The sequence below is a fragment of the Pelmatolapia mariae genome, linkage group LG2, assembly GCF_036321145.2.
Source record: "Pelmatolapia mariae isolate MD_Pm_ZW linkage group LG2, Pm_UMD_F_2, whole genome shotgun sequence".
NCBI classification, from domain to species: Eukaryota; Metazoa; Chordata; class Actinopteri; order Cichliformes; family Cichlidae; genus Pelmatolapia; species Pelmatolapia mariae.
In genome coordinates, this window is record NC_086228.1 from 27,672,760 (window position 1) to 27,697,441 (window position 24,682).

At 39.8% G+C, this 24,682-nt stretch overlaps 2 protein-coding genes across 3 annotated transcripts; both read right to left on the reverse strand.

Moving 5' to 3' along the window:
- Positions 1 to 353: 353 nt before the first annotated feature.
- Positions 354 to 14,454, reverse strand: fbxw11a (F-box and WD repeat domain containing 11a). Of its 2 annotated transcripts, XM_063498107.1 has the most exons (14): positions 14,314 to 14,454; positions 11,475 to 11,579; positions 9,281 to 9,349; positions 8,295 to 8,514; positions 7,762 to 7,948; positions 7,433 to 7,523; positions 6,833 to 6,970; positions 6,212 to 6,330; positions 4,407 to 4,656; positions 4,080 to 4,198; positions 2,802 to 2,912; positions 2,644 to 2,722; positions 2,000 to 2,164; positions 354 to 1,890 (listed from the first exon to the last, which is right to left on the reverse strand). In XM_063498107.1, the coding sequence occupies exons 1-13, from the start codon at positions 14,350 to 14,352 to the stop codon at positions 2,003 to 2,005; spliced, it is 1,689 nt and encodes a 562-aa protein (XP_063354177.1). In that variant the 5' UTR covers positions 14,353 to 14,454; the 3' UTR covers positions 354 to 1,890; positions 2,000 to 2,002. The 2 variants fall into 2 exon arrangements, with proteins under 2 accessions (XP_063354177.1, XP_063354187.1); XM_063498117.1 differs by lacking the exon at positions 11,475 to 11,579 and having other exon boundaries at positions 355 to 1,890.
- Positions 14,455 to 15,823: 1,369 nt separating this feature from the next.
- LOC134644934 (eukaryotic peptide chain release factor subunit 1) lies at positions 15,824 to 22,605 on the reverse strand. The gene is made up of 11 exons (XM_063498129.1): positions 22,450 to 22,605; positions 21,955 to 22,065; positions 20,462 to 20,637; positions 20,076 to 20,215; positions 19,782 to 19,920; positions 19,489 to 19,679; positions 18,786 to 18,915; positions 18,514 to 18,687; positions 18,345 to 18,409; positions 18,104 to 18,251; positions 15,824 to 16,560 (listed from the first exon to the last, which is right to left on the reverse strand). The coding sequence occupies exons 2-11, from the start codon at positions 22,038 to 22,040 to the stop codon at positions 16,478 to 16,480; spliced, it is 1,332 nt and encodes a 443-aa protein (XP_063354199.1). The 5' UTR covers positions 22,041 to 22,065; positions 22,450 to 22,605; the 3' UTR covers positions 15,824 to 16,477.
- Between the last annotated feature and the right edge of the window lie 2,077 nt (positions 22,606 to 24,682).

Consider the following 24,682-nt stretch of genomic DNA (forward strand, 5'->3'; position numbering starts at 1 on the left):
TATGTTAAACATTTTGTACTCAAATTTTGTGCAGGTCCTAATGTACATGTTCAGGACAAGGTGTGCTCTTATAATGCTTGCCATCCTTTTTAATTTTTAAAATAACGTGAAAAAAAACAAACAAACAAAAAAAAAAAAAACCCGCCATTTCTATTTAGAAAACGCAATAGGGTAAAAGATAAGTACCTGCCAACGGGCTATGTTCCATGTTGACAGACAGCATTTACATGCAGCATTCTTTCAGATTTGCATGTACTCCAAACAATGTGTGTCTGCAAGCAATCTGATAGAATACATTAAGTGTCGTGTGTAAGGGTATTTTCGGTCCAACTGTTTTCTTGTAGGTAACAACAGCTACTTCCTTCCCATCTAGCCTGTTTACAATATACTTCAGATAAAGGCCTAATGAACTTTCAGTCAGATGGAGAGGCAGTGCAACACACACATACACCACACGTACCATCCACACAGACGAGAACAGATAGACAACTAGACACTCATTCATGTTACAGTTGGCTCAACACTCCACCACTGTCAAGTACTTTATTCACAATAAGTTCATTTTCTTCTTTAAAAAATCATTTTTAATATACAACACAATTTTTGACAAGACAACTCCGTTTACAGCTAAATTTGAGCTCTTGAATTCCAGCTTCTCTCATAACCAAAGCAAGCACGATGATGATGATGATGTAAGGAGAGAAAGATGGTGTGAAAGGGACAGATGGACAAGAGGTCAAGATTAGAAGAAAGAATGAGGAAGAAGACAGAGAAAGAGCAAGAGGGTGGGAAGAAAGGACTACGCTTAGTATGATTTTTTTTTTTGTACTAAGAACCAAAAATACTCAAATAAAATTAGAAAATAACAGTAATAAAAAAAGAAAAGAGAAGAGTTTAAGAAAAAAAAAAAAAAAAAAAAAAAAAAAAAAAAAAAAAAAAAAAAAGAGCAGAGGTGTGCCAGGATGCTGTATCCAAGGCACCCTCACATGCATGTCTGTGACGCTTCTGCTCCGTTCTGCCATTTCACAAGTCCACATACACACACACACTCTTGCAAACTTTGAGTGTGTATGCGCGCGCACCCCCATATTCCAAACGAGTGTGCATCTCTGGAGGTTGGGGGAGAGGGAGCGTAGGAAGGGTGGGGTGGGTGGAGAGAAAGAGAGAAACAGGGAGACATAAGAGAGAGTGAAAGGGAGGAAGGGATGCAATCCCAAACACTTCTCCCTCCCCAATTCACTCCCTCCAGCTCCCATCCTTCCCCTCTTTCCTAGAGCTGAGTAAAGAGTCTCTGTCTCCCGCATCACAGCTCCGGTCATCCTCTGTCCAACTGTGCCACTGTGCGTGTACATATGTGTGTCTGTGTGTGCGCGTGTGTGTCTATGTAATATATATATTTATAAATATATATCTATAAGCGATTCCATATCAGTGGAAACCAGTTTTGGCTGGGACTGAAAACTGAGGAGAAGAAGCTGCTTTAAGTTTGTATCAAGGGGACAAAAAAAAAAAAAAAATTAAAAAAAAAAAAGGGGGGGAAGCTTGTGACTTATATAAGGTCTAAGTTAATACTGTCATTAGTGTACTTTATAAAACATAAATTAGTAGTAGAAAGTGAGCTTCTTGGGAGCGCTGCATTGGTTTTGTAGTAGGGAATCCTCATCAGTGTTGACCTGTGTGTGTATATGTCGCTTTACTGGCAGGCAATGGGCACAAGCTTAGAGTCTGTCAGAACTGGCAGAGAGGAGGAGGTGGTGGGGTCTGAGTGGGAGATGGACAGAGAGATGACAAGGAGGAACGAGAAGAGATGGGCTCCTTTCCATGACGGAAGCACCCATCAACCAATCAGCCCTGGGTTCCTCCAAGAAAGGGTACAGTTGATGGTGACACCTGGGTGAGAAAGCCAGAGTGTCACACAGGTGGGTCTGCACCACAAGGGTAAACATAGAATGCTGGATTTTTATAGAAAGGTTTTACAGTGCCAGGTGTATCTAGGTACCTGCTATCTAGAAATATACGTGTAGGTACGCGAAGGAGACCGTCCCTCTGACTGGCCGTTGGTTGAGACGTTCAGGAAGTCCCATATCAGAATGGTGTCGTCGTGAGAACTGCTGATGATCTGAAACTCATCAAACTGCAGACGGAACACGCGACCAGAGTGCTCCTGAAAACACAACAAATTAGGAAATAATTTTTACATAATCAGCACACAGAACTAGATTATTAAAAGAACTACTGTTTCCATAAATTAAAGAGGCCTGACTAGAAGTTCAAACAATGGGTTTTCCACCAGAGTCACACAGTTAATTTGTAATGAATCATCCATGCCCAGTGCTCTATATACACAATTATTTAATAAAGAGCAATAAGATTTAGTGGAGAGTATTTTCAAGAGCATTCATAATGTTTTTTGTTTGTTTTAGGTGAATGTACAAGCTAATATCTGGATGGTGATTACGTTGAATATCAACAAATGTGCACATTAAATGTAGTGACTACTGGTAGTTAAAACGATCAAAATTAAAATTTCCTTGTATTTTTAGTAAGAAAAAAGCAAACATCCACATTTTTTCCCCTCCCCCAGAGACGCTGCACTCACTTCATTAGTCAGACACTTGGGGATGCTAAATCACTGTTACTCACCACTAGAGTGCGCAGACATAATGTGCTGGCTGGGGCTCGTGGGTCCAGGGCTGCCTGCAGGTCCCATACCTTAATTTTCCTGCACGGCAAATCAAAATGTCACAAAACAAACCCAAAACAAAAGTCTGTGCACAAAACTGTGTATTTACATGACTTACCCGTCGTAGGCGCCGCTGACAATCCTTTTGTTGTCAAAGCGAATGCAGCGCACCAACTCCTCGTGACCTTCCAACACTCGCAAGCATGCCCCGCACTCTATGTCCCATAACCTGCAGAAAGAGAAGCCTTTGTAAACAAACACCAAGATCCAGACCCTGCAGTGTTTACACAGCAATCTGTGCCAAAATATCATTCCAAAACACTGACAAGTCAAAGTGGGACTTTTAAACTTTCAGCTCATTTGTTGAGAGAAAAAGAAACTGCAAATGCTTGTAAATAAAAAGTGTTCATGTTAAATTCAGCTAAAATATTACAACCTTTGAAACTGACAGACTTTAAACAGACAACTAACAGTTGTGCATAACTCCTTATGATTAAGTCAGTCACAAAGGCACAATCTAGTTGCCAAATAAAGTGACTGCTAAGACCAAAGACTCAATATTTATCCATTTGCCCTAACGTGTCTGCTGATTGTGTATTATGCTGATGCAATTGCATTTCCTTTCGCTGCGCCTTCACGTAAAAATCTTACCTGTGAAAACTGCAAGTTGAGAAATAGAAATGCAACACATTATTGACATTGAGCTTTGGAACCAAATTCTACTGTACATCAAAAATCCATCAAAATAACAGAACAAAGCTTCAAAGATTTTTCAACTGCAATCAGTTTGTAGTACTGCAGGGATTCAAATAAGACACAGCGACTAGACTGAGCTGTTAGGTGACAGGTTGCAGGTAAGAGTCAGGTGATTGGGGGCACATCTCCAAGAGGTACCTAAGATATCCACTTATGTACACCACAAAAATAATAATGCTGATGGCTGCTCACAGAATGACGCCACATCGAAGTATTTAACAAATATGTCTGTTGCCAAAACTGAGCATAAGCAAGCCATCTCTGGCATCTTTACTACACTGGCTGCCCTCTACACTTATGCTGTCATTTGATGGTGAATACAAATAAAAGAAGATGTAAACATAACTGAACAAACATATTAGATATTCTTTTTTGCATATTCAATCAATCATAAACTCAGCTACTGTAATCTTGCCCCATCAGGAGGCTGAACACGTTAGCCAGACATTTCATTTATTTAAGAGGTGTTTAATAGTGAAACATTGACAGGTATTCTACATAATCCAAAATTACTTTGCTTGCCTGTATTACATAGCATGACTTTATCTGCTAACAAAGACTATGGTTTTAACTGACTACTGAATTTTAAATTTGAGGACATATGTTTGCTAGTTTAGCCATGAATTTCACACACACATACCGAATTGTGTTGTCAGATGAGCCACTAACCACCAAACGATCTCTGTATTGTAGACAGGCAATTCCCCGCTTGTGACCATTTAGAGTACGAACAAACTCACAGGTGCTGGTGCTCCATACCTACACAGGGGGACAACACAGAAAGTTTACAACATTTAAGGAAATTTTTAGTCAGAGGGTTTTTAATCATGTACATCTGTTCTACTGATAAATAAAACTAAAACTCTGACATCAAATTAATCCAAATTTTATCAGATGGATAATATTTCTGGAAAAGAAAAAAAAAATGAAATGATCTGTAAAGGAACATTTCTCTAACTGTCGTCACCTTTATAGTGCGGTCCCCTGAGGCAGACACAATGTATTTGTCGTCAAAGTCAACCACATTGACGGCAGCCCGATGTCCCACCAGGACGCGGCGTAGACTGATGTCAGTAGGCGAGGCCATATCCCAGACTGCAATTGAACGGTCCTTGGAGCAGGTGACCATCAACCCATTTGCAAAACGCAGATGAAGAACTGCCTCATTGTGGTGGATCAATGTGTTCAGCACCTCACCCGTCGTTACCTCCCACACCCTGTAGAGTGGAGGGAGATGTCAGCAGGGTCGAATGTTAAAGGCAAAGGTGACAGAAAGAGGAAGAAAACAGAACATGGCAAAAAGGAAAAACAGACATGTCAAGGGACGGGGTGTAAAAACAAAGAAAGAAGAAATGACACAGTGGAAAATGATTGAAGGAAAGAAAAATGAGATGGGGGCAACAGGAAGAGAGGTCAAAAAGGAGATGGAAAGGACATGGAAGTAAAACAAAGGAAAATGAAAAACAATAGAGACACAAGAGATTTTATTTTTTTTCTAGATTTGTAATAGAGAGTATCTCACACTTCATACATGTACACACAGTGAGCTGTACTAAGGCGCCAAGAGTCAAACGCACAACACTCTGGAAAAGCTGACAACCAAACCCACAAACAAAGTGCCTGTCAAACTGTTGCTAAGGAAGTGAAGTCACATTTTCCTTGGATACTGCCCAGTGAGTACGCCTGAAGTGTGAAGTAATAAGAGAAATAATGTTGAGCTTCTGTGTGCAGTAGCCAAACAAGCGTTAACCTATACACAACAAGCCAAGATGTTCAATATCTGCAATGAAATGCATCCAACTATCTCCAATAATGACAGTAAATCTAATTCATTTTGATAGGATATATGCTAACGTTTTTATATTCAGTTTCTTAAATGCACAACACCGGCTGTAGTCATGACCAGCTGTGAAACAATCACACATTAGGATTCCTCAAAACATGCATAAAGTATTTTGAGCATTATAAGCTTTTACAAGACGGATGGGATGCTGTTAGAAAAGCAAATTTACCAAACATATTACTAAATGATGTCAAATGTAAAAAAAATAAAAATAAATAAATACATAAATAAGACTACTAAAAATCTCCAGGTGCTCTCATTTCCTCTTGCAGTCCAAAGACATGCAAGTTATGTTAGCTGGCAATATTAACCTGGCTGTAAGTGTGGATATGAGACAAGCATTTCAAGCTCATAGCATAAACTGCTGTGTAGATGGGAGAACAGTGTAAAGGATTCTGAGTGGTTGCTTTTTCTTTCTAATCCAACTGGAGCTCTTTGCTGGAAAAAAGTCCAGGTTCTAGGTCATGTTCTTACACTTTGTTGAATTTTACGTTTTACTTTGGATGCATCAGTAACCAGTCTAAGAGATCTAAAAGAAAATGCAGACAAAAAAAAAAAAAAAAAAAAAAAAAAAAATCCTTGTACCACATAGGATCTCCTATGGCTTTAAACCAACTTCCAATTATCTACATAGATAACCTTTTTTTTTTTACAATCCCCTGACATGGATATTTTCAGATACTTGCCTGCATTTTGAGACAGTTTTTAAAATGTTAAAGTTATGAGTGTTGAAAATGAAAATGCAAATGTAGCAAAAGCAGAAGTAAATATAGTGATACGATATATTCATACCGAGTGGTATCCTCTGCTTTATTCAGACTTCCACAACTTTCTCTTCAGTAACTTGAACCATTTGTTCATCTTGCTGACATAGCTTTGACCTACTCCAAAAACACCCTGTGTTATTTCTGGAAAAAGATGCGCTGTACCTGACAGTTGAGTCAGAAGACCCGGTCACAATGACTCTCTCATCATACTGGAGACACAATACTGAGCCTGTGTGACCGGTCAGTATCTTCAGACACTCCAGAGTCTGTTTATCCCAGATCTAAAAGGAGCAAAAAAAAAATAAAATAAAATTGAAGAGATGAGTGAAGCACAGGAAGATTTAGACAAAGAAAGAAATGGTTTTTAAAAGAATGCAGATTTGGGTCATGCTAAGAATGGCCCAGTCTCACAGCAGCGTTCATGCACTGTTCATGCCCCATTTCCCTACTGCTGCACTGATGTGCGTAAGAGCCATTCAGCTGTTCCCTTGCTGTGCGTCAGCCTCCTACATAACAATAAGATGACAAATCTGCTATTCTCCTCCCTCTATCCACCCCTTCTCTTCATCCTCATCTTCTCGCAGGCCCCTCACAGGCAGACAGATAAGTGGAACACACAGCATGTCTGGAGTTAAGACTTTCTTTCCTATAATTCACTTGTTCTCTGTCTCACTCTCTGCTGGTTCAGACCAACACCACACACAGTAAGATGGTAAGCCATAAAGAGAAAAAAAAAAACAAAACACAAAAATAATGTTTTATTTATAACCAAGTCTCGGTTACCTTGATGGAATTGTCCCTAAGGCCACTGATGATCTTGTCGTCATCGTACTGGAGACAGTAAACCCCTTTACTGTTTTCTGAGCGACACTGAATCCTCTGCAAGTTGTGTCTGCCACATCGCCAATTAGCCTCAATAGTCTAGATGGAAAGAGAAACAAAGAGGTCTGTAACAGATGCAACATCTACCAGGCTACAAAATGGTTTCAGCATTATTGTGATGATAATTTAACACGAAAACAATAATCATCTTTTCATTTATTACTCATAATCAAGAAGTATTTGTACGAGTGTAGCAAAATGTGAACATGAAAATAAAACTTTAGACGTTAATCATTCGAGAGGATAATTACATTCACATTGCTCTTTGCTGAATCCAAAATAATAATCCATGTGAAGCTCAGTAACTAATTTTGTTATTTTCAAACTTATACAGTTATGCCTATAAATGGTTTGCCTACTTAAGTCCATTTTTTAAAATCATGATGACAAATGATATCTGGTGCAATAATACAAACTGATAAAAAATAAATAAATTAATTAAAAAAAATCGAAAGTCATAAAAATAATGAGAATGTAATCACATTAGGCGTTATGACTTACCTCTATATCTTGAATGATCTTGGGATAGAGGGAGTGATAGTAGGAGTTGGGTGGGATTTCTGAGGTGCGGTTCTTGAACAGATATTTCTCCCTTGGGGGGAAAAAAAGAGAATGACACTCGCCTTTGTGCACTGGGAATTTCTGCATGTGAAGCAGACACTAAAGCCCAACCAAGGATAACCTTTCCCACTTTATCCTCAAGCTTTCCTGTATGTAAAATTAACCTTTTAAATTTTTTTACCCATATTTTAAACAGATTTCTTTCAATACACATTACAATATCATTTTCTTATTAACCTGCATCTGGGAGTGCCTGCATTCGTTCTTACCACTGGTGTCTCTCGGACAGGCCTTTCCAGAGCGGATCAGTTCGGACCATGCGTTCAATGAGCTTCTTCCACAGCATACCCTCAGAGATGACCCTCTGCCACTCCTTACATACCAGCTCTGCTGCACACAGCGAGCGTGCATCCAGGAAAGACAGGATGTTCTCCGCTATGTGATCCAAGCCTTGGGCTAGACAGAGGGGGAACAGAGGTGACCAAGTGCAAGCAGTGACATTATCTCACCTCGTTAGTTCATCTGTCCCCAGAGCTCATTTATTCTGAATTGTTCAAAGACAATCAATAAATCAAGTTGTGTTTATTCCTTTAAAATGCTTATAAAAGGTTAAAAAGGGTTTTATGTTTCTGTTTACCTTTTAAAATAAAAAAAAATTAAAAATTTATACACATATACACACACAGTTGGGTGGTCAAAGACTTTTTGACCACACAACTTTGTTGAGCTACGATGCAGTTAGGGAAGATGTACGTCATGCAAAACCTGTGGGTAACAAACATCCGCTAATCTCTGTTGGTACCTGGCAGCGCAGTAATGAAATCCCTCTGCAGCATTGGTTTGAGGTAGGAATTGATGTGGCCGTGCTGGTAGTGGCACATACGGGAAATCAGGCGCTCAACAAACTCCACCTGCTCGGCCTCCGACCACTGGTCAAACAGGGCGATGCAATGCTCCTTCTCCTTGTCATAGTTCCCCTCTGACGGGCGTTTACGAGATCCCACAACAGGACCGTTACTAAGCTGTAAATATCAGGAGCACATGAAGATTAAATGTCTAGTTGTGTTAGACTGAGAAGATGTTGATAAATAGTCACATAACGCAAATCCAGTCAGTTAAATCTTTTAGGCTCCCGCTGTGACACAGGAAATCATTTCAACTGTATACCAAACTTTGAGCAGCAGCTCATTTTTGTATGAAGAGAAAATGCTGACTGGGAGTGTCACCTGTGGATTGGTGAACTTACTTGAAGTTCTTCAGTGCATAGTTTCCCAGCTAACACCATGGCATTAAAAACGATTTGAACTCAAATGTAGTTTTTCAAGTAATGCAATCTAATGTTACTAAATGATTTTATTTTTCCCGTCTAGAAATAAAAATAAATACACTGAGGAAAAAAAGGTGGGGGAGACACTGAAGCTCAAAGTTGCTGTGCTTATTGAAGCCCATGTATAGGCGTGAACGAAGGGGATTAATGCTGCCGAAAGTTCAAAATAAATTTTTTACTGCCACGCAATAAAGTTCCAGACACACAGTAGAGAGAAAGAGAGAGAGACTGATTAGTGGTGTTTTCATTTGAAGTGCAGCAGGAGACAACAAAACCTTTAATGTAAATATCAAAGGTTACTGTATTTTAAGAATCCAAAAAGGTCCAAATCGCAATAGTTTTAAAGTCAGCTGAAGCTTTAACAAAAGTTATTTTGTTAAAGCTTTATTTATTATTTAATTCTTAAATAATAAACCATACCAATGTTGTATGTACATTTGAAATACTGTAATAAAGCACACCTTGAGAACTGTATTCTTCTTTGGCGACAGATCGTCCACAAGGTTCTGTGACTCCATCCCTGATGTGTTCTGTGGATAAAGAACAAAACAAAGACGTGCCACAGGTTAGTGTTTCATTCTCACTCAGTCTGTGTTTAAAGGCACTTTGAGAGCTGGGGCAGCAGTGTGGATAGCGTTTGACGCAAGAATGCAACAAACACAGCCAAGGAGGGGGTAACCATCAAGTTTCTGAGACGTGCACGCACAAACAGCCTTGCATACACACACACACACACACACACAAAGTGAGGAAAGAAGAAAAAATGAGAAAAGAGAAAACAAAGCGCTGCAACAGAGAATCTATCCTCTTGCTTGTCTGCGATGTGGGTCAAATAGTCTGGACAGGAAATTAAAGGGCAAAATCTTGGTATGTCACTGGTACTCAGCTCAGGTATAACTGTAATAAAAGAGATATTGGTCTTAGAGATACAAATGATAGAAAGAAAATAAGATCTAAGCCATTTCTAGCATCCTTTGTAAATGGACTGCAAACATGCTATAGAAACTTTAATACTAACATTGTTATCCACAGCTCATGTACTGACATGTTCTGTACATTCAACTAAAACTATTAGCCTCCTTAGAGTATGTATACTTGTTTGGAAGCCAACGGCAGACAACAATAATTGTTATTCCTAATTAGACACATCCAGCAAAAGAAAAAAAAAAAAAAAGGAAATTCACAGACCAACTGTACTCTTAGGTTTATCATTTAGAGTTGTTAAAAATACAAACTGCTGATGTTAGGAGGCTTGTTTCTACTCTGTAAGATTAACAGTTTAAAAAAAATAAATTTAAATTTTTTTATTTTTTTTTTTTTAAAAGAGCATATTCCTGAACTAACAGGCCTTCACAACAAACTGTACACTCAGCAAAAATAAAAAAGCAAAAACCATCTAAATCATATCTACATTTGAAACACACCAATTCATCGATGTAATTTATAGGTTTACTGCTATACTTCTTAATGTATACATTTCCTGTTTGGGAACCTGGGGATACAAAAGAGGTTTACCTCAGAGAGGGTCAGAGCTATTGTATACATGTGTGGGTGATGAATGACCCCATAGGTATCATCTGAAAATAGTAATGTCAGGGGGGGGGTAAAACAAATCTACAGTGTGTACCTGTTGGTCCATATATTATAAAAGCCCATCTGTTAAAGCTTTTTTCAGGAGCTGAAAAGTTTTCTTTGCAGTATAAACAAGCTCTATCCTGAAAGCTGCTTGCACGGTCATGTAGACACTGTTGTTTATTTTACTTTTTTTATACTTCAAGTGTGAGCTGTTGCAAGTTTGCTCAGTGCAGATAACCATCTTTTGGTGATGCTGCTACAGGAAGAGCTTGAGCAAAATCAACAGAACTGAGTGGCTGCAATCAGTACAACCACACAAACAAAAAGATCCAAATACCAAGACTTTGTACTTGGATTTTTTCAAGTTCCAAGTCAAATGGGATAAGAAGCCATAATGGTCTTCTCAATTACCAAAGCAGACAGGATAAGAAGCCATGGTGGTCTTACTAGTGTTAATGATCATGCATAGAAGAAAAGAAGAAGCAAAAAGAAATAAAATTCACAAACAAAAAAGACACCAGGTTTAGCTAGGCAGGCAAGCAAGCAAACATGTAGCCTCTCAGAGCTTGAAGGAGGACCCCCACCTCGTCCCTCACACCTCCAGGTAGAAGGAGAGAAAACAATACTCCTCAGTGCATGGTTATTCTCTGGTACCCTTGCATCCCTTCTCTTACCATACCAAAGTACTCAGGAAATAGTTTACTATTCAAACTTGGCATATCCAGATTTTTTTTTTTTTTTTGGTTAAACAAGACAAAGCACTGGCAACTTTATCGTTTTCACTGTTCTGTTTCAAAAGATCTGAAAGTAGTATGTTATACTTTGTATAAATAAAATTACTTTTAAGCAGAGAGTGTTTGAGGAGGCACCAAAGAAGAACCCAAGAGTGCTTCGAACAGGGAGGACAGGACAACGGAAGGTGAGAAGGTAGGAGGGTGAGGGGGTGAGTGGGTGCTGTGTGCACCAAGGTGGTATGAGGAGTTGTGTGGGGTGGGCAAAGAAAAAGTAAAGGGTGAGGAGATGGCAAGGGAGGAGGGGAAAGGAGGAGGAGCAGCAGAATTAAGAGGAGAGAGGCAGAACCTGGTTGTGAGCCCGGGTGGAGGGGATGCTCTGCAGGCACCTGAGTGCACACAAACTCTCAGCCACCGAGGAGCAGCCCAGCCAGAGAGAGCGAGGCACAGAGCACTGTGTGAAAGAGAGAGAGGAAGGGAGGAAGGGAGGAGGAGAACGAAGTGGACAGGGTGAGGGAGGAAGAGAAAGGGAAGAGCAAGAGAGACGTGGGAAGTAAAGGAAGGGGGGGGGGATGTTGGGAAGTTGGAAACCAAAAAGGGTGAGTGAATAGATGGATCAATGAATGGATAGATGGATGGAAGTGGTGGGGAGTGAGGAGCAGGACAAGTGAAGTGTAAATGTGTGTAACGGGACAAAAAGAATGGATAAATAAATATGGTTTGGTTTGAAATTGAGAGGAAGTGAGCGTGTAACCATCAAAGGTGGAGAGAGAGGAGGAAGAGAGGAGGTGGGGGATAGTGAGGGGGAAAAACCAGTATTAGAGCTACACACATTGGCACGGTGAGCGCAGGAACACACACCCCGTCACACACAGATACAGACTGATAAACATACACACGGAAGCATTATTAGACATGAACTGGGTGGGGATAGGTAGAGGAGAGGGAGGGGCAATGGTATTAATCGTCAATTAATGTCACTCTCGCTTTGACATGAGCCCCACCCACTGTTCTGCCATCCCCACTCTCATGAGAGGTTAGTGAATAACACTGGGACAAATAAATAAATTAAATTAAATACATGAACACAACCCAGACAAAATTCTCAATTTTCTGTGTAGGGTAAACAATTTATGCTCCACTTTGTCTTATCCTTTAGTGTAATTTAATGACTTTAATCCCATGTTAAGCTTTTTTTCCTTGGTCAAGAAAATTATGACCAAGCGTTGAATTGAAATCCATGGGCTGAATATATGATAATAGCTTTTATTACTAGACACATATTCTAAGGCTGTTCAAGCACTTAAAATCTGTTTTAGATTTTACCATTTACTTCAACTGAAAGGCCAAATTACTACTCAAACCATACAAAAATTTCACTTTATTTACCCACATTGCAGTTTAAACCTCCAATTTTTCCTGATAAACTTTTAAGTCCCTTAGTGATGTCTGGTGAGATTACCAATTTAAGACAACTCGCTCTTAATTACTGAGGAATGATTTAGGCCATTCATAGATGTTGTACCAAAAAGTGATTATTTGCCAAAAATAAATAAATACTGCGGATTCTCAAACTGTTGTGAATGGCATGTTAAAATATAGTTTATCATTCATGAAATATTTTTGACATCAATTTTGTGATTTTTATCCCTCCTTTAAAAAGTCTAATTGAGATTAACAAAACGTTTTTTTAAGACATCTGGATAAGAAAGCAACAGATATTACAACAAACAACATACCAGCTCTAGAAATATGTTTTAAGTGGAAAAAAAGAACTCGCTTGACTATATTTAGAACGAAGAGTAGGTACAATACTGTAGAGTTATATACACTTACAAAACACACAATTTCTTTATTTTATAATAGCCCCTTCGTAAATCTCATTGATTACATCACATTTAGCAAGTATATTAGACATAAAAACGAATGCAAACATCTGGGGAATCGCTTTTTGGCAGACAGCGGCTATAGACACCTGTAATGCTTAAGCAAATGACTCTTTAGTACAAGTACATATTAGGTGCTCTTTTACGAAACTTTTTTTCCCAACTTAACAGGACTACATCTTACATCTCTATTAAGGAATACAAGACATTATTTACTAGGCCCGGCTTTCAACCTTTAATTTGTACAGTTCCACTGTATTTCTTGCACAAACTGATAGATCTTCCAAACACGTGTAAACTGAAATTCTTTTAAAAGGTCAGTTTCGCTGACATAACAGATCAAATCCTCGTATTAATTGACGTCTTCCTTACGACCACTTTGACCCCACAGAGTAAATGTTAGCGGTTGGTAGGCTACAATTAGCCTAGCTGGCTAGTTTATCGAGGCAGAAAATCAATGTACAATAAACCCAATAGTTTTGGCAAAATCTAATTGAGTAAAAATGAAAATAATACCGTCGTCTTAATTTATGTTTGTGGTTACGAAAATAGTTTTTCTAGACATAGTCAGCCGTTTGTTTTTAATGTAGAAATTGGTGTCAAGCAGCGTATTTAGCAAGCTAGCTATTAAGCTAATTGCTAATGCTCGCTAGTGGAGGTAACGCTGTGTGAATGAAAAAGCGATACACTTCCTTCTACGCACTTTAAAAAATATAAACACACAAGCAACGCATTGTTATGATTTTAGCTATGTTCACATAAAATATAAAGATGTGACTGACACATCATTTACCGAGTAAGCCGTCTTACCCTAAAACTACATGATATAACATCGCGTTGCCCGTAAATTTACGTAGTTCACGACATTCTAGTCAGTATTAGCATGGCGGCTAGCTAAGAATCAGACAGGGCCCAGTTAAAGTGGCGCAGCGTCACCGCAGTAAACGCTACCCCAAGAATTCTCGTCTGCCTTCGACCGACGATTGCACATCAACCTCTTAATTTTTCCCATTATGTACAAACTGTACCCAAACCAACACAGGTTTTAAATTTAACAGAGAGAGATGTCTGGGACTTGTTAATCAATCCAACCAGTATGTGGAGCATTCGTAGCAAAATGTATCGATAATTTCAGGCCCTCCCTCTGATTTCTGGTTCCCCCTCCTTTTTCCTCCACCTCTCCCGACAAGTCGCTTCAGCCCGTTCCTGCCGCCGTCGAATAGAGCCTCGGCGATTTCCTCAATAAAACACTGACAGCGATCAATTCGGTTGTTCATAATGCCATATAGAAAAAGATCTTACCACCAGTTCCACCGTTTTGTCCTCCATCTCCTGCTCCATGTTGACGATCCCCCCCGAAACTCGCTATGAAAATGGAAACCCAGCCCTGCGTCGGCGGCCCGCAAATTCAGAGACGTCATCCACTTCGCTCAGCCACACAGCTTTGGTAGGGCAGTGTCAAAAGGGTGGGTGGGGGGATGGTAACGCCCATGGACTTTAATAACACGCCGATTGGATAGATTTTGGCTAAGTGGGCGTGGTTTCGCCTCTTTGCCTTTTATTGATTGGCCTGCCGTGCTACCAAGGCTTCCCCGGTGACTCCCCCAAACAAAAAGGCAAACTGATGAAGATGCTGTTGCTATCCTGAAGAGGAATACACCAAGGCAAAATCAATCATCCGCATAGCTTTTCTCTGAGATGCTGCAGGATGTTGGCTATTTTAAATATGCGACATGACAGAAACAGATACTTTATGAAGCTTAATTTAAAGTTTTCAAATACACATTTTAGCAAACTCAGGATTATGCATGGGTAAAACAAATTCAACTAAGTAGTGACAGATAATCAAAAGTGGTAACAAGAACCACTAACAACCATTATAACAACCAGAAACCAGTTCAATAAATGATGAATTAGCATTGCAGCTTAAAACCTGAAACTCCATCAATACAGATGCAGGAAAGCCTGGTCCAGATTTTTTGTTTCGTCTTTTAAGCGGAGCAATCCAGACAACGCAATAAACCAGGATCTTTGGGATAACTTCACCTTAGCTGAACTGTTGTTGCTTTCCTTAGGCACTGAAGTGTATGGGTTTGAATTACTCACATCCCCAACCCTCTGGTCTATTACGCCATCATTGTTTTAATACCATAATAAGCAGGTCAGTTTGTTTGCCTTCTCAGCAACTGGAGCCAGAAAACTCATCATTCACCAGTGTAGGTTTACTTCCTCAGCTTGCTATATTTATAATTTAAGGCATAATTTACCAAGGTCATTCTCTACAAATCTTTAGGGAACACGTCTTCACGAATTCTGCTCTTTGCATTATGAATGAGAACCTGGCCATTTGTTCTTACCTTTGTTCCCCTATTCGACACGCAAATGTCAAAACCAACTTTCTAGACCAACACATCCTATAAAAACTGTCGGCAGGAATGCAATGACAAATTGAGATTTTTAATTAATTTAGATTTATAAAAGCGGTCAGATAAATGTACAAATGCAATCCAATGTGTACACGGGATATTTCATTTAAGGGAAGTTCATTTAAAGAGATGACTACATGTAAAGGCCAAGATTTATAATGAATAGCTATATTAAAGATGTGATTTTACTGCCTTTTGCAATTTAAAATGTAGAAAATTTCAACATTATGTGGCAAGTCTGACGATTGAATAAGATAACTAAATTCTGTAAAAGTCATGCACGCGTCACTCATAAAACATATCAATTTTGTTGTCAGGAAAAGGTCAGCCTTTTAAGTAAATGAGATGGCACAGGAGTGAGACCACAGCAGATGAGGAGGTAGCAATGGTTTTCAGCAGTTGAAATTTAATACTTTGTCCCCCCTTTCTCTACAGAAACCCAGGTAAAAAAAATCCCCCACTCTCATAAAATACAACAGCAGCAGTTACCAGTAAAAAAATGAAATGCAAAAAAGAAAAAAGAAAAAAAAAAGAGAGAGAGAGAAAGCATAGAAGGAAGGGAGAGAGGATAGGGACATGATGACGCATTAAAGGAAAATATATTTTCTGTATGTCAGGAGTGAATCCAAAGTTCATCTTAGGACCGGGGTCAGCGGCAACGAGGAATCTGGGAACTTGCTGTTGTGTTCATTCAAAATCGAGGGGAGGAAGAAAAACAAAAGAAAAAAAGAAAAGAACAAAAATGAGTCAAGTCCAATCCAACTAGGGGAAGGAACCAGCACTCTAAGGCAGGGATTTATTCAGGAAGGGCTTTCTCCCTCTCTGGATGAAAGAAAATCTCACTCCTCTTCGGCCTGTGTGATGCATTTTGTTGTGTAAGTATGTGCAAGTTTGTGTATGCAACAGGTGAACTGGAAGGTGTGTCTGTCATATATATATGGTCAACACAGTTGCACCTCTCGCTTGCTGCAAGAGAGGTGGCATTTTTATTTCCTTATTTCTTCATTCATTTTTTTCTCCCAATATCAGTCCAAGACTACCTAGTAGTCATCCAAATCAAAGAACTCATCGTCCTCTCCTTGGTACTCCATGCCCTGGAAATCCACCCTGTACCGCAAGATACCTGAGGAATACAAAAGATGATTGATTAAGTAGTGTGGTATGATGGCAACTTGTTTTGGCTAAACAGTGGCAGGGAAAAACATGAATTCTGAAAGTATTAGACTTTAGTATTAGAAGTGCCAAGGGGGTCATTTTGGGGTTAAAAAACAAACAAACAAAAAAACCTCTAAAGACAAAAATATTTCATGACTTTAACTAAAAATGGATTCACTTATCATTTAGAAGTGTGTGGAATAAAAAGATATACTTACCACATGTCACTTTGACCCCACAGAAATTAATGTAAAATCCACTCACCCTGCCTGGTTGCCTAGCAACATGTATCATTTACACTCATTTTGATATGAAGACTGCATAAGCCAGAGCTGGCTAGATAACATTGATAGATATACAGGGGACTGTAGTTGGATAGAAGACGAGGAATTTCTGCCAGGCTGAACAGGTCATGGATGGGATATGGAGCCGGAGAAGTGTGGAATGTGGAGAACCAGGCGGGTTGCTGAACTGAGCAGAGAACCCTGAGTGTGGCGATCTACTCAGGCCTAATAAAAAGCAAAGTCCAGAGCAGAATACCTAAAATGAACGAGTCCAAGGCCTGCTGAGCTACAAACTGAGGTGGAACAGTGTGGATGATGGATAAGAGGTGTAGGTGCACTGTGATAAAACTTCACAATAATTAATGAAATTGTGTTTTGTTTTATTTCAGCCAACTGTGACGTCAGTCAAATTCAAATTGTTTCACAATAGTGCTCTTTTCCTAATAAATGCTTGTTTTAGCATAACGACCATAACCTGTTACTCAAAATTCCTTTAACTTGTCCATAACAGTTTTCTTCTACAATAATTCAATTATTTAGATGTGTTGGGTATTATATTTTCGTACCATTTGTTTATTACTGAATTCTAAAATATATTTTATGTTTATTACCTATAATTAAATAACCTAAATCATTTGCGTAACTAATAAAACCCCTAATAGTTAAATGCTTCCTTTGTCTAAAATTACTTCTAATTTAAAATATTAGGTGAAAATTAACAACTTAACTACTACTTCTTCAAAAAAACAAAACAAAAAGTGCTTTTAGGGGTCCTGGAATGATGGTGTTTCTATTGTGAAAAGCACAAAGTCCTGAAATCCTTTTAAGATCCTCATTAAAATGTATTACACCACTAAACCGATTTAAATTGCCACAAGTATCTCTACTTTTTATACAACTAACAATTCAACAGTGCCTCTGCCCCAATTCTCCTATTTTACATGGTGAAACCCTCTATAATACAAATTTCTACTGTACAACAATGTCTATATGAGGCCTTACCTGTACCAAGATGAAGCATGAATCAGAATAAGCAGAAGAGGAACTGTTTGTCTTCTCTACTGCTACTATCTTCAAGTGCATAATACATGAATTATACTCGAGTACAATTACTAGATCATCATAACAACCCAATGATGAAATCATCACTGAACCACATATATCAAATATATTCCTAACTTCATTTTGATCAAACATTCAACTGTTATTAAACAACAGTGTGCTCACCCCCAATGCCTCCAAAGCCCTTGACAAACTGGGACCCCTCCTGACTCTTGTCTGTTACTATCTCCAACGTGGCTCCAAATTTCTTGTAGTTGTTCGCAAACCACTCCAGCAGTGGCATGCTCTCGATCAGCTCATGCTCCTGCCCCGTCTAGAAACACAACCAGCGTTAGTAAGGCATCACATCACAGGGAATGGGTCCAACTTAACTCCCAGAGATCAGTTCCTCTTCTGCAGCACTTACCTCCTTGTCTGTGAAGTGAGACTTGTCTTTCTCCTGCTCTGGCGTTAAGTACAAAGTCTTCTCATCTGAAGAACAAAGAAGAAACTTTTGAATTGTAGGACCACAATTAGAATTCATTTACTGCTTTTTGTCTCAGCTACTGCAGATAACACTGTAGTCGTTTGTTTACCATTCTCTGCTCCATTGCTCTCTGCCCCATGCACACGAAGAACATAACGCATGGTGTCTAAGTTCTCATAGACTATGAGAATCTCCACAGCTCCCATTTCAAGGGCTTTCAGTGTGTCCTCTACACCAAAGCAGTACTTCCCTGTATCCTGACTGATCTCATCAAAGTACCGCCCTGTAAATACAGAAGAATCATCAGGAAAAAGTTTGAAGATTTTACCTTTAACAAAAAAAAAAGAAAAAAAAAAAAAAAAGAAAACCACACACACTCACCTATGAGCTTCTTTTCTTGGATGAACTTCACATTCGACAGGACCTCTGCTGAAAGCTCAATAGCCTGGTTGAAACCATTCTCTCCTCCATAGGAGATGTCCACTAGCTTCAGAACCTTTGCCTGTAACCTCTGTAGAAATCAAACAGTTGTTAGTAACTTTTACAGACAGAGTAGGAACCAAATAAACCTGCTGACAAGATAAAGAAAATGGAGAAAGCTACCACAATAAATATGCTGACAATAATGATAGACTATGCTGCTGGTTATATTCCCCAAAGCCTTGGAAAGTCCCTCAAACTCATTAACTGCTAACCAAAGCTTGCAGTAAAGTGTGGGATATGCAGATTTTCATATCTGTCTCTTTCTTTGTTTGTGCAACCACATTCCATTATTGGTTGTAAAGACATAAGATTTAGCTAAATCAGTGGCTTACTGGCAAATAAAAGGCGGCACTTTCCATTTACAGTATGGCTGCACACATCATGTGCCAAGTTTAAAATAAACTCGCTATGTCACTATTTCATCACTACTACCAAATACCAGTGTTTATTTCTTACAATATTAGATAGTTATTAAATATACATATTTATACAACTCGGAACAAAAACTTAAAAGGTCACCAGCCTTCTTTTGGACATCTATTCACTGCAGTGAGAAGTTTGTGAAAAAAAAAAAAAAGTTGTTTCAATACATCATACTTACTGGATCAAACATGTCAGACTGGCTGAGTTCAGTCTTGAAATCAGCAGAGCCAGCCAAGACCATTCCTGCCACATTAACTTTGTCATTGGACACAAAGAGCTGGACAGCTGTCTCAGCTACTTTTCTCACATAGTTGTGTCTCTTCTCCATTCTCAGTCGAGCAAAACGCAGAGCAGACTGTCCTCCTCTGCCTGAAAGAGCAAAGCAAAGATAAAAAAAAAAAAACAACAACAAATAAACAAAAACAAAACAAACAACGTAAAATGTATTTTCTAAACATTCCAGTTCAGTACCGTGCTTCTTGGGTAGGTCCACAGTGAACTTGTGCAGCACCTCCCTGGTGTTGCCCTGCAGTGTGCCAAAGAGTGCCCCACTACCGTCGATCACAATAAAGCCAAACTTACTGTCATCAGACAGCAGGGCTGTCAATGCCTGTGTTGGGACATTAGTGAGGCAAGAACGGATCATAAGAATGTGGAAGACAGAAAGAAAAATAAAAAGACCAAGGCGAGGTTTACATACCACAGAGTTTCTCTAAAAAAAAAATATTTTGCATGTGCATCAAAATACTAAGGAAATTCTCTCACCTCGGTGTGGAACTTGTTGTCGCAGAGGTACAGGGAGGTGTTGATTGGTTTAAAAGGCTCAAAGTCGATATTGACTTTCTTCTCCTTGCCTTCCTCTGTCACAATTGTGCCACAATACACAACCAAGCCATTGGGTGGCACTGGGAAGGGAAGAAAAAAGCCAGAGACCATAAATATTCAAAGGAGGACTGGAGCTGAATGTTTTGAAAGTAAATACATCCTATGTTTTAAGTTGTCTCTTTTTTCAAAAAAAAAAACCCTTGGAAAAATTATAGCTGAAAATATTACAATAATACAATGATATGCCAAAATGAATTTCTTTTCTGTTGGCCCCAAGAACCACTACCATTTCCCAAAAGAAAATGGGCATTCTTTTACATGCATACCCTTGTTGTAGAGTTTTAGTCTTTGCTGTACAGAGGTGATGGCCCCGAGAACAGAGAGCCTGTTGACTCGACTCTTAATGTTGGAAGCAGTGCCAAACTCATCAGCCAACATCTTGGCCACTCTTGATATCTGGTCCTTTGGAGGGATGATCAGAGAGATCATGCTGGTGCCATTACTATAGAGAGAGTGAGGATGTAATGTTAGTGCATATAACAGCATTTGTACACAGCCAAGAAGCCATAGAAGTGATGAAATAGACTGAATAACTGACAATTATGCCACTCCTAGGTATGCCATGGTGAAACTGGCATCTAATATCAAGGCCATATAATAATCAACTTTGATTACGCCAAACCAGTTGAGCCATGTAATTACCTCCAAGATAGCGTAATTGTTTGCTCTAATTTAGTTTTGTAAATACACAACAGTTCTTGGCAAAATATCACCTTGACAAGGTCTGGCAGGTTGAGGGACAAATGGTATGGGCTTTCAGTTACACAGTACACAATCTTTGTCCTTGAAACAAGGACTAAGTTTAAGTCTTGCTACTTTGCATTGTTGTCCTTTCATTTACAACCAATCAACAGATGAATCACAGAAGTACAGGCTGACACGCACACAGCCAGGTAGAAGAGGCTGGATAGATGTAGGGCAAACAGTCAACTGAGTGTGTAACATGGCAGGCAGGGGAGCACAGGACAGCAAATTCTGCGCAACACTAGACGTCAAACTGTCGCAGAGCAAGCTACAAGCCAGTGAAGTAACACCCACATTCACATGCCTTGTTTGATAATTCAAGAGGCCCACAATGTCCCTGTCGGCCAACAACTGATGTCGAATTCTTTTTGACCTGACCAGTTTGAAACCAGTAACGCTGTAATGAACCGTCAAGCAGTTCGGCTGCCATGAGGTGACTAACTTAGTGGACTCTAGAGGAAATTAAGAGGCTCTGTCGTATGATTTGCGTGTAAAAAGAGCAGACGAACGTCATTTGGACTATATAACAGCATGTGAAACTGTAACTACAAGCTAGCCGGCCTTCCCTTTTTCGTCAACGTGCTGCTTTTTTTTTGTTTAAGACACCCATGCCGGCCTCTTTCCAAAGATGACGTCTATTAGCGGTTCTCATTAGCAACAAAACTAGCATCAACCTTACTAGCTTGAACTGAATAAAATTCTTCAGAATGCCAGCTACAACATATAAACACTGACAAAAACAAAATGTGTTTTGTCCAAAATAAACCATGTTTTCAACTTCCAGGGAGATTAAATGCGACATCCGTTAGCGCCTAGCAATTGGCTAACTAGCGACAAGCAAAAGCAACGGTTAGCTAAGTTAGCTATGCTAAGCTAACCACTCCCAAATTCGGCCCCATTTATACCATTTCCAGCTGCTGCTGCGGTATACATTGACACAATCACCCGAACCCTTAAACTCAAGTACTGCCGACCAGACAATTACCTCGAAATGCGACAAAAATGTATTACTTACCCACGGGCAGCTTCTAAACTTTTGATCAGCTTCTTGATTTTCCATATCTCCACGTTCCTATCCGCCGCGCTGGGGTCGTCCGCCATCTTTCTGCTGTGATCGCTTCAGCACCTGAAAGACGTGGAAAAAGAAGAGCTAAACATCTGCGCTGAACCCGCCGGTTAACAAACTGACTATCGTTTACAGTGTTATCGGATAGGTTAATTTATCTATCGCTGAACCGTGTACCTCTCCAAACTAGTGGCGCGGTGTCCGTTAAGGCACCTTGCCAGTGCTGGCAGCTGGACTGACCGTAAAGGAAAGACTCTAACCGGGATGTGTCGCTCAATGCAGAGCGCGGGGGAAACCAGGCCTACAGTCTACCAGGCCCTAGTGTCCACCCTGTTCTTATCTAATACGACCTACTTTCCTCGTGTTCCCCTGGAAACAATATGGAAACCAACTGCCAGCTTTTTAGACCCTATGAATATTGGCATATACTGGATGGTACTTTACCTGCCTCGGACAACGCGGCTCCACTCCGCTCTCTGTCTGCTGCGCTACGTCAAGTCGGTGGTCCGAGGAATGACGTTGCTTTCCCGACCGGTTTCTCTCTCCTCTACACGCTGCGCGTGGTGCTAACGACGGGGGCTCACATGTGGGAGGTGGTTAGATCGGTGGCGTTCACTTCCTGGAAACCACTTAGAAACCAATGACATGCCTTAGCTGCCGTGTCAATTGTAGAATCTCAATAACAATTGGACGGAACCTAAAGAATATCGCCAAAGCTGGTAATAGGTGGATTATGGGGCTTGTAGTCAAAGTCGTAAAACCCGAAGACTACAGTTGCAGTTTCTAGTTGCCAGTTGAACTTGATTTGCAAAACAAGTTACCTGATTTTGCAAAACTAATATGTCCATACATGACTCTTGTTGTTTAGAAGTTCTAACCATTTGTTATACACTGCCCTCTTTTTCCAGGGGCTTAAAAGTAAATGAACATGACATAATTTTAAATATAAGGATAGTTTTGAACAGGGGGTGCTTCAGCACCCCCAAAATGAATCAAAGCACCCCCAAAGATTTCTTACTTTTTTTGGACAATATTTGCTGTCTGTGTGACACACTGTTAAAACTATAAAAACCATACAGTACTTGGTTGAGACATAACATTTTAACAACAAAAGTATAGATAACCCCCCCCTCCCAAAATGGTTTGTTCCAGCTCGCTCTCCGCTGCTCTGGCTCCGTTCAGTCCGTTGCTGCCAGAGAGATGGTGGCTGAGACGCAGCGGAGCGGAGGTGTAAGTGCCTGGCTTAAAATAGGACATATTAGCTGCATTTAACCTTCAGTTACTCTTTATATAGTTTGGTAGGAGTCATAACATGTTTCTTTTTAGCTGAAAAACCTTACACCCAGGTAACCTGGTGTGTTGAAAACATGTTTTCCGACAATGTTTGCTAACCTACAATCCGTCCTGCTCTGTAGTAAAATCATTGACTGTAGAAAACATGGACCACGCCACAGCTCCCCAAAAATGAAGCCAAAACGTCTCTATCGCCCACTGGTGTCTGGCTGCAGTATAGGTCATAAACTCCGCCTCCTACATGTTAGCGGATGGGACTGGGGTCAGACTAAAATAAATTTATTCTCCTCAGATAATTTTTTTTTCCAAAGATTCTTTCTTTTGTTATCAATAGTTCTCATCACACTGATTGATGTCCAAGGGGTCTCCTTTCCCATAAGTTTGATTCTAATTGCTACCGCGGTGATGTTAAATTGGGGTGAAACGTCATCATAGCAGCTTTGACTGGCAGCTGCAGTCACGGAGAAACTTGCGTATCTCTGTTCGGGAATAGCAGATAGAGCGTAGGCTCTGAGAGGAGGGCCAGCGTTTACGTTACGAAAACACGACCGAGTGTTTTAACTTGACAGCCTGAGGTGTTCTTCAATAAACTGGACTACACGACAGAAGGACCCGAGGCCCCGCTGCACTTTTTCGGTAAGTTAAACGTGTTTGTAAGCTACTCCGTAACTACCGTCCTTAGCTAGCTCCTGAGACCTAGCTAGCTAAAATGAGCACTCGGCTGTCAGGGTTCGTTTAGCTAATCTGTGCAGGTGAATGAATTTACTAAAGAAACCAAGAGAAACTCCCCGGGCTACTCAGTCACTAATTACTGTTACTGTACTTTTATTACAAGTATTATACTGTAAAAGCAACAGGCTGTAGCTTCAGCTCCTGTGCAGAGCTGAATATTAAATATGCAAACAACAGCATGTTTTCAGTCTCTTGCCACATCTGTAAAGACAGTAACATTTTTTTAAAAGCTTGTACTTCAGTAACTCCTCATTAATCAGGAACTATGGATTAAAGTACTGTAGTGTACTGTAATACTGAAAAAAATGTAAGAGAAGAACTTCAGATCCTGAGTGTGTGAGGACAGAAGAATCAGCTTCATTTCAATTTTGAGGGATAAAATGTATACTTGAGTTTGATGGTTCTGTTCTCTTTGTGATTACAGGAGCTGCCCTCAGATTCAGACCTCAGCACCACCCAGTGACAGCAGACAGATCATCCAACATGTTCACATGTTAACTGCAAAATTAGCTGATGAAAACAGTGCAAAGGTTAAAGTACCACACGTGCTGTAGTGAAAGCTGCAGCTTTATTGATAAAGTTAAAGACAAAAAAACAAAAGGATTAATCACTCATGTAACTGTGTCACTATATATCAGCATTACCAGGACCT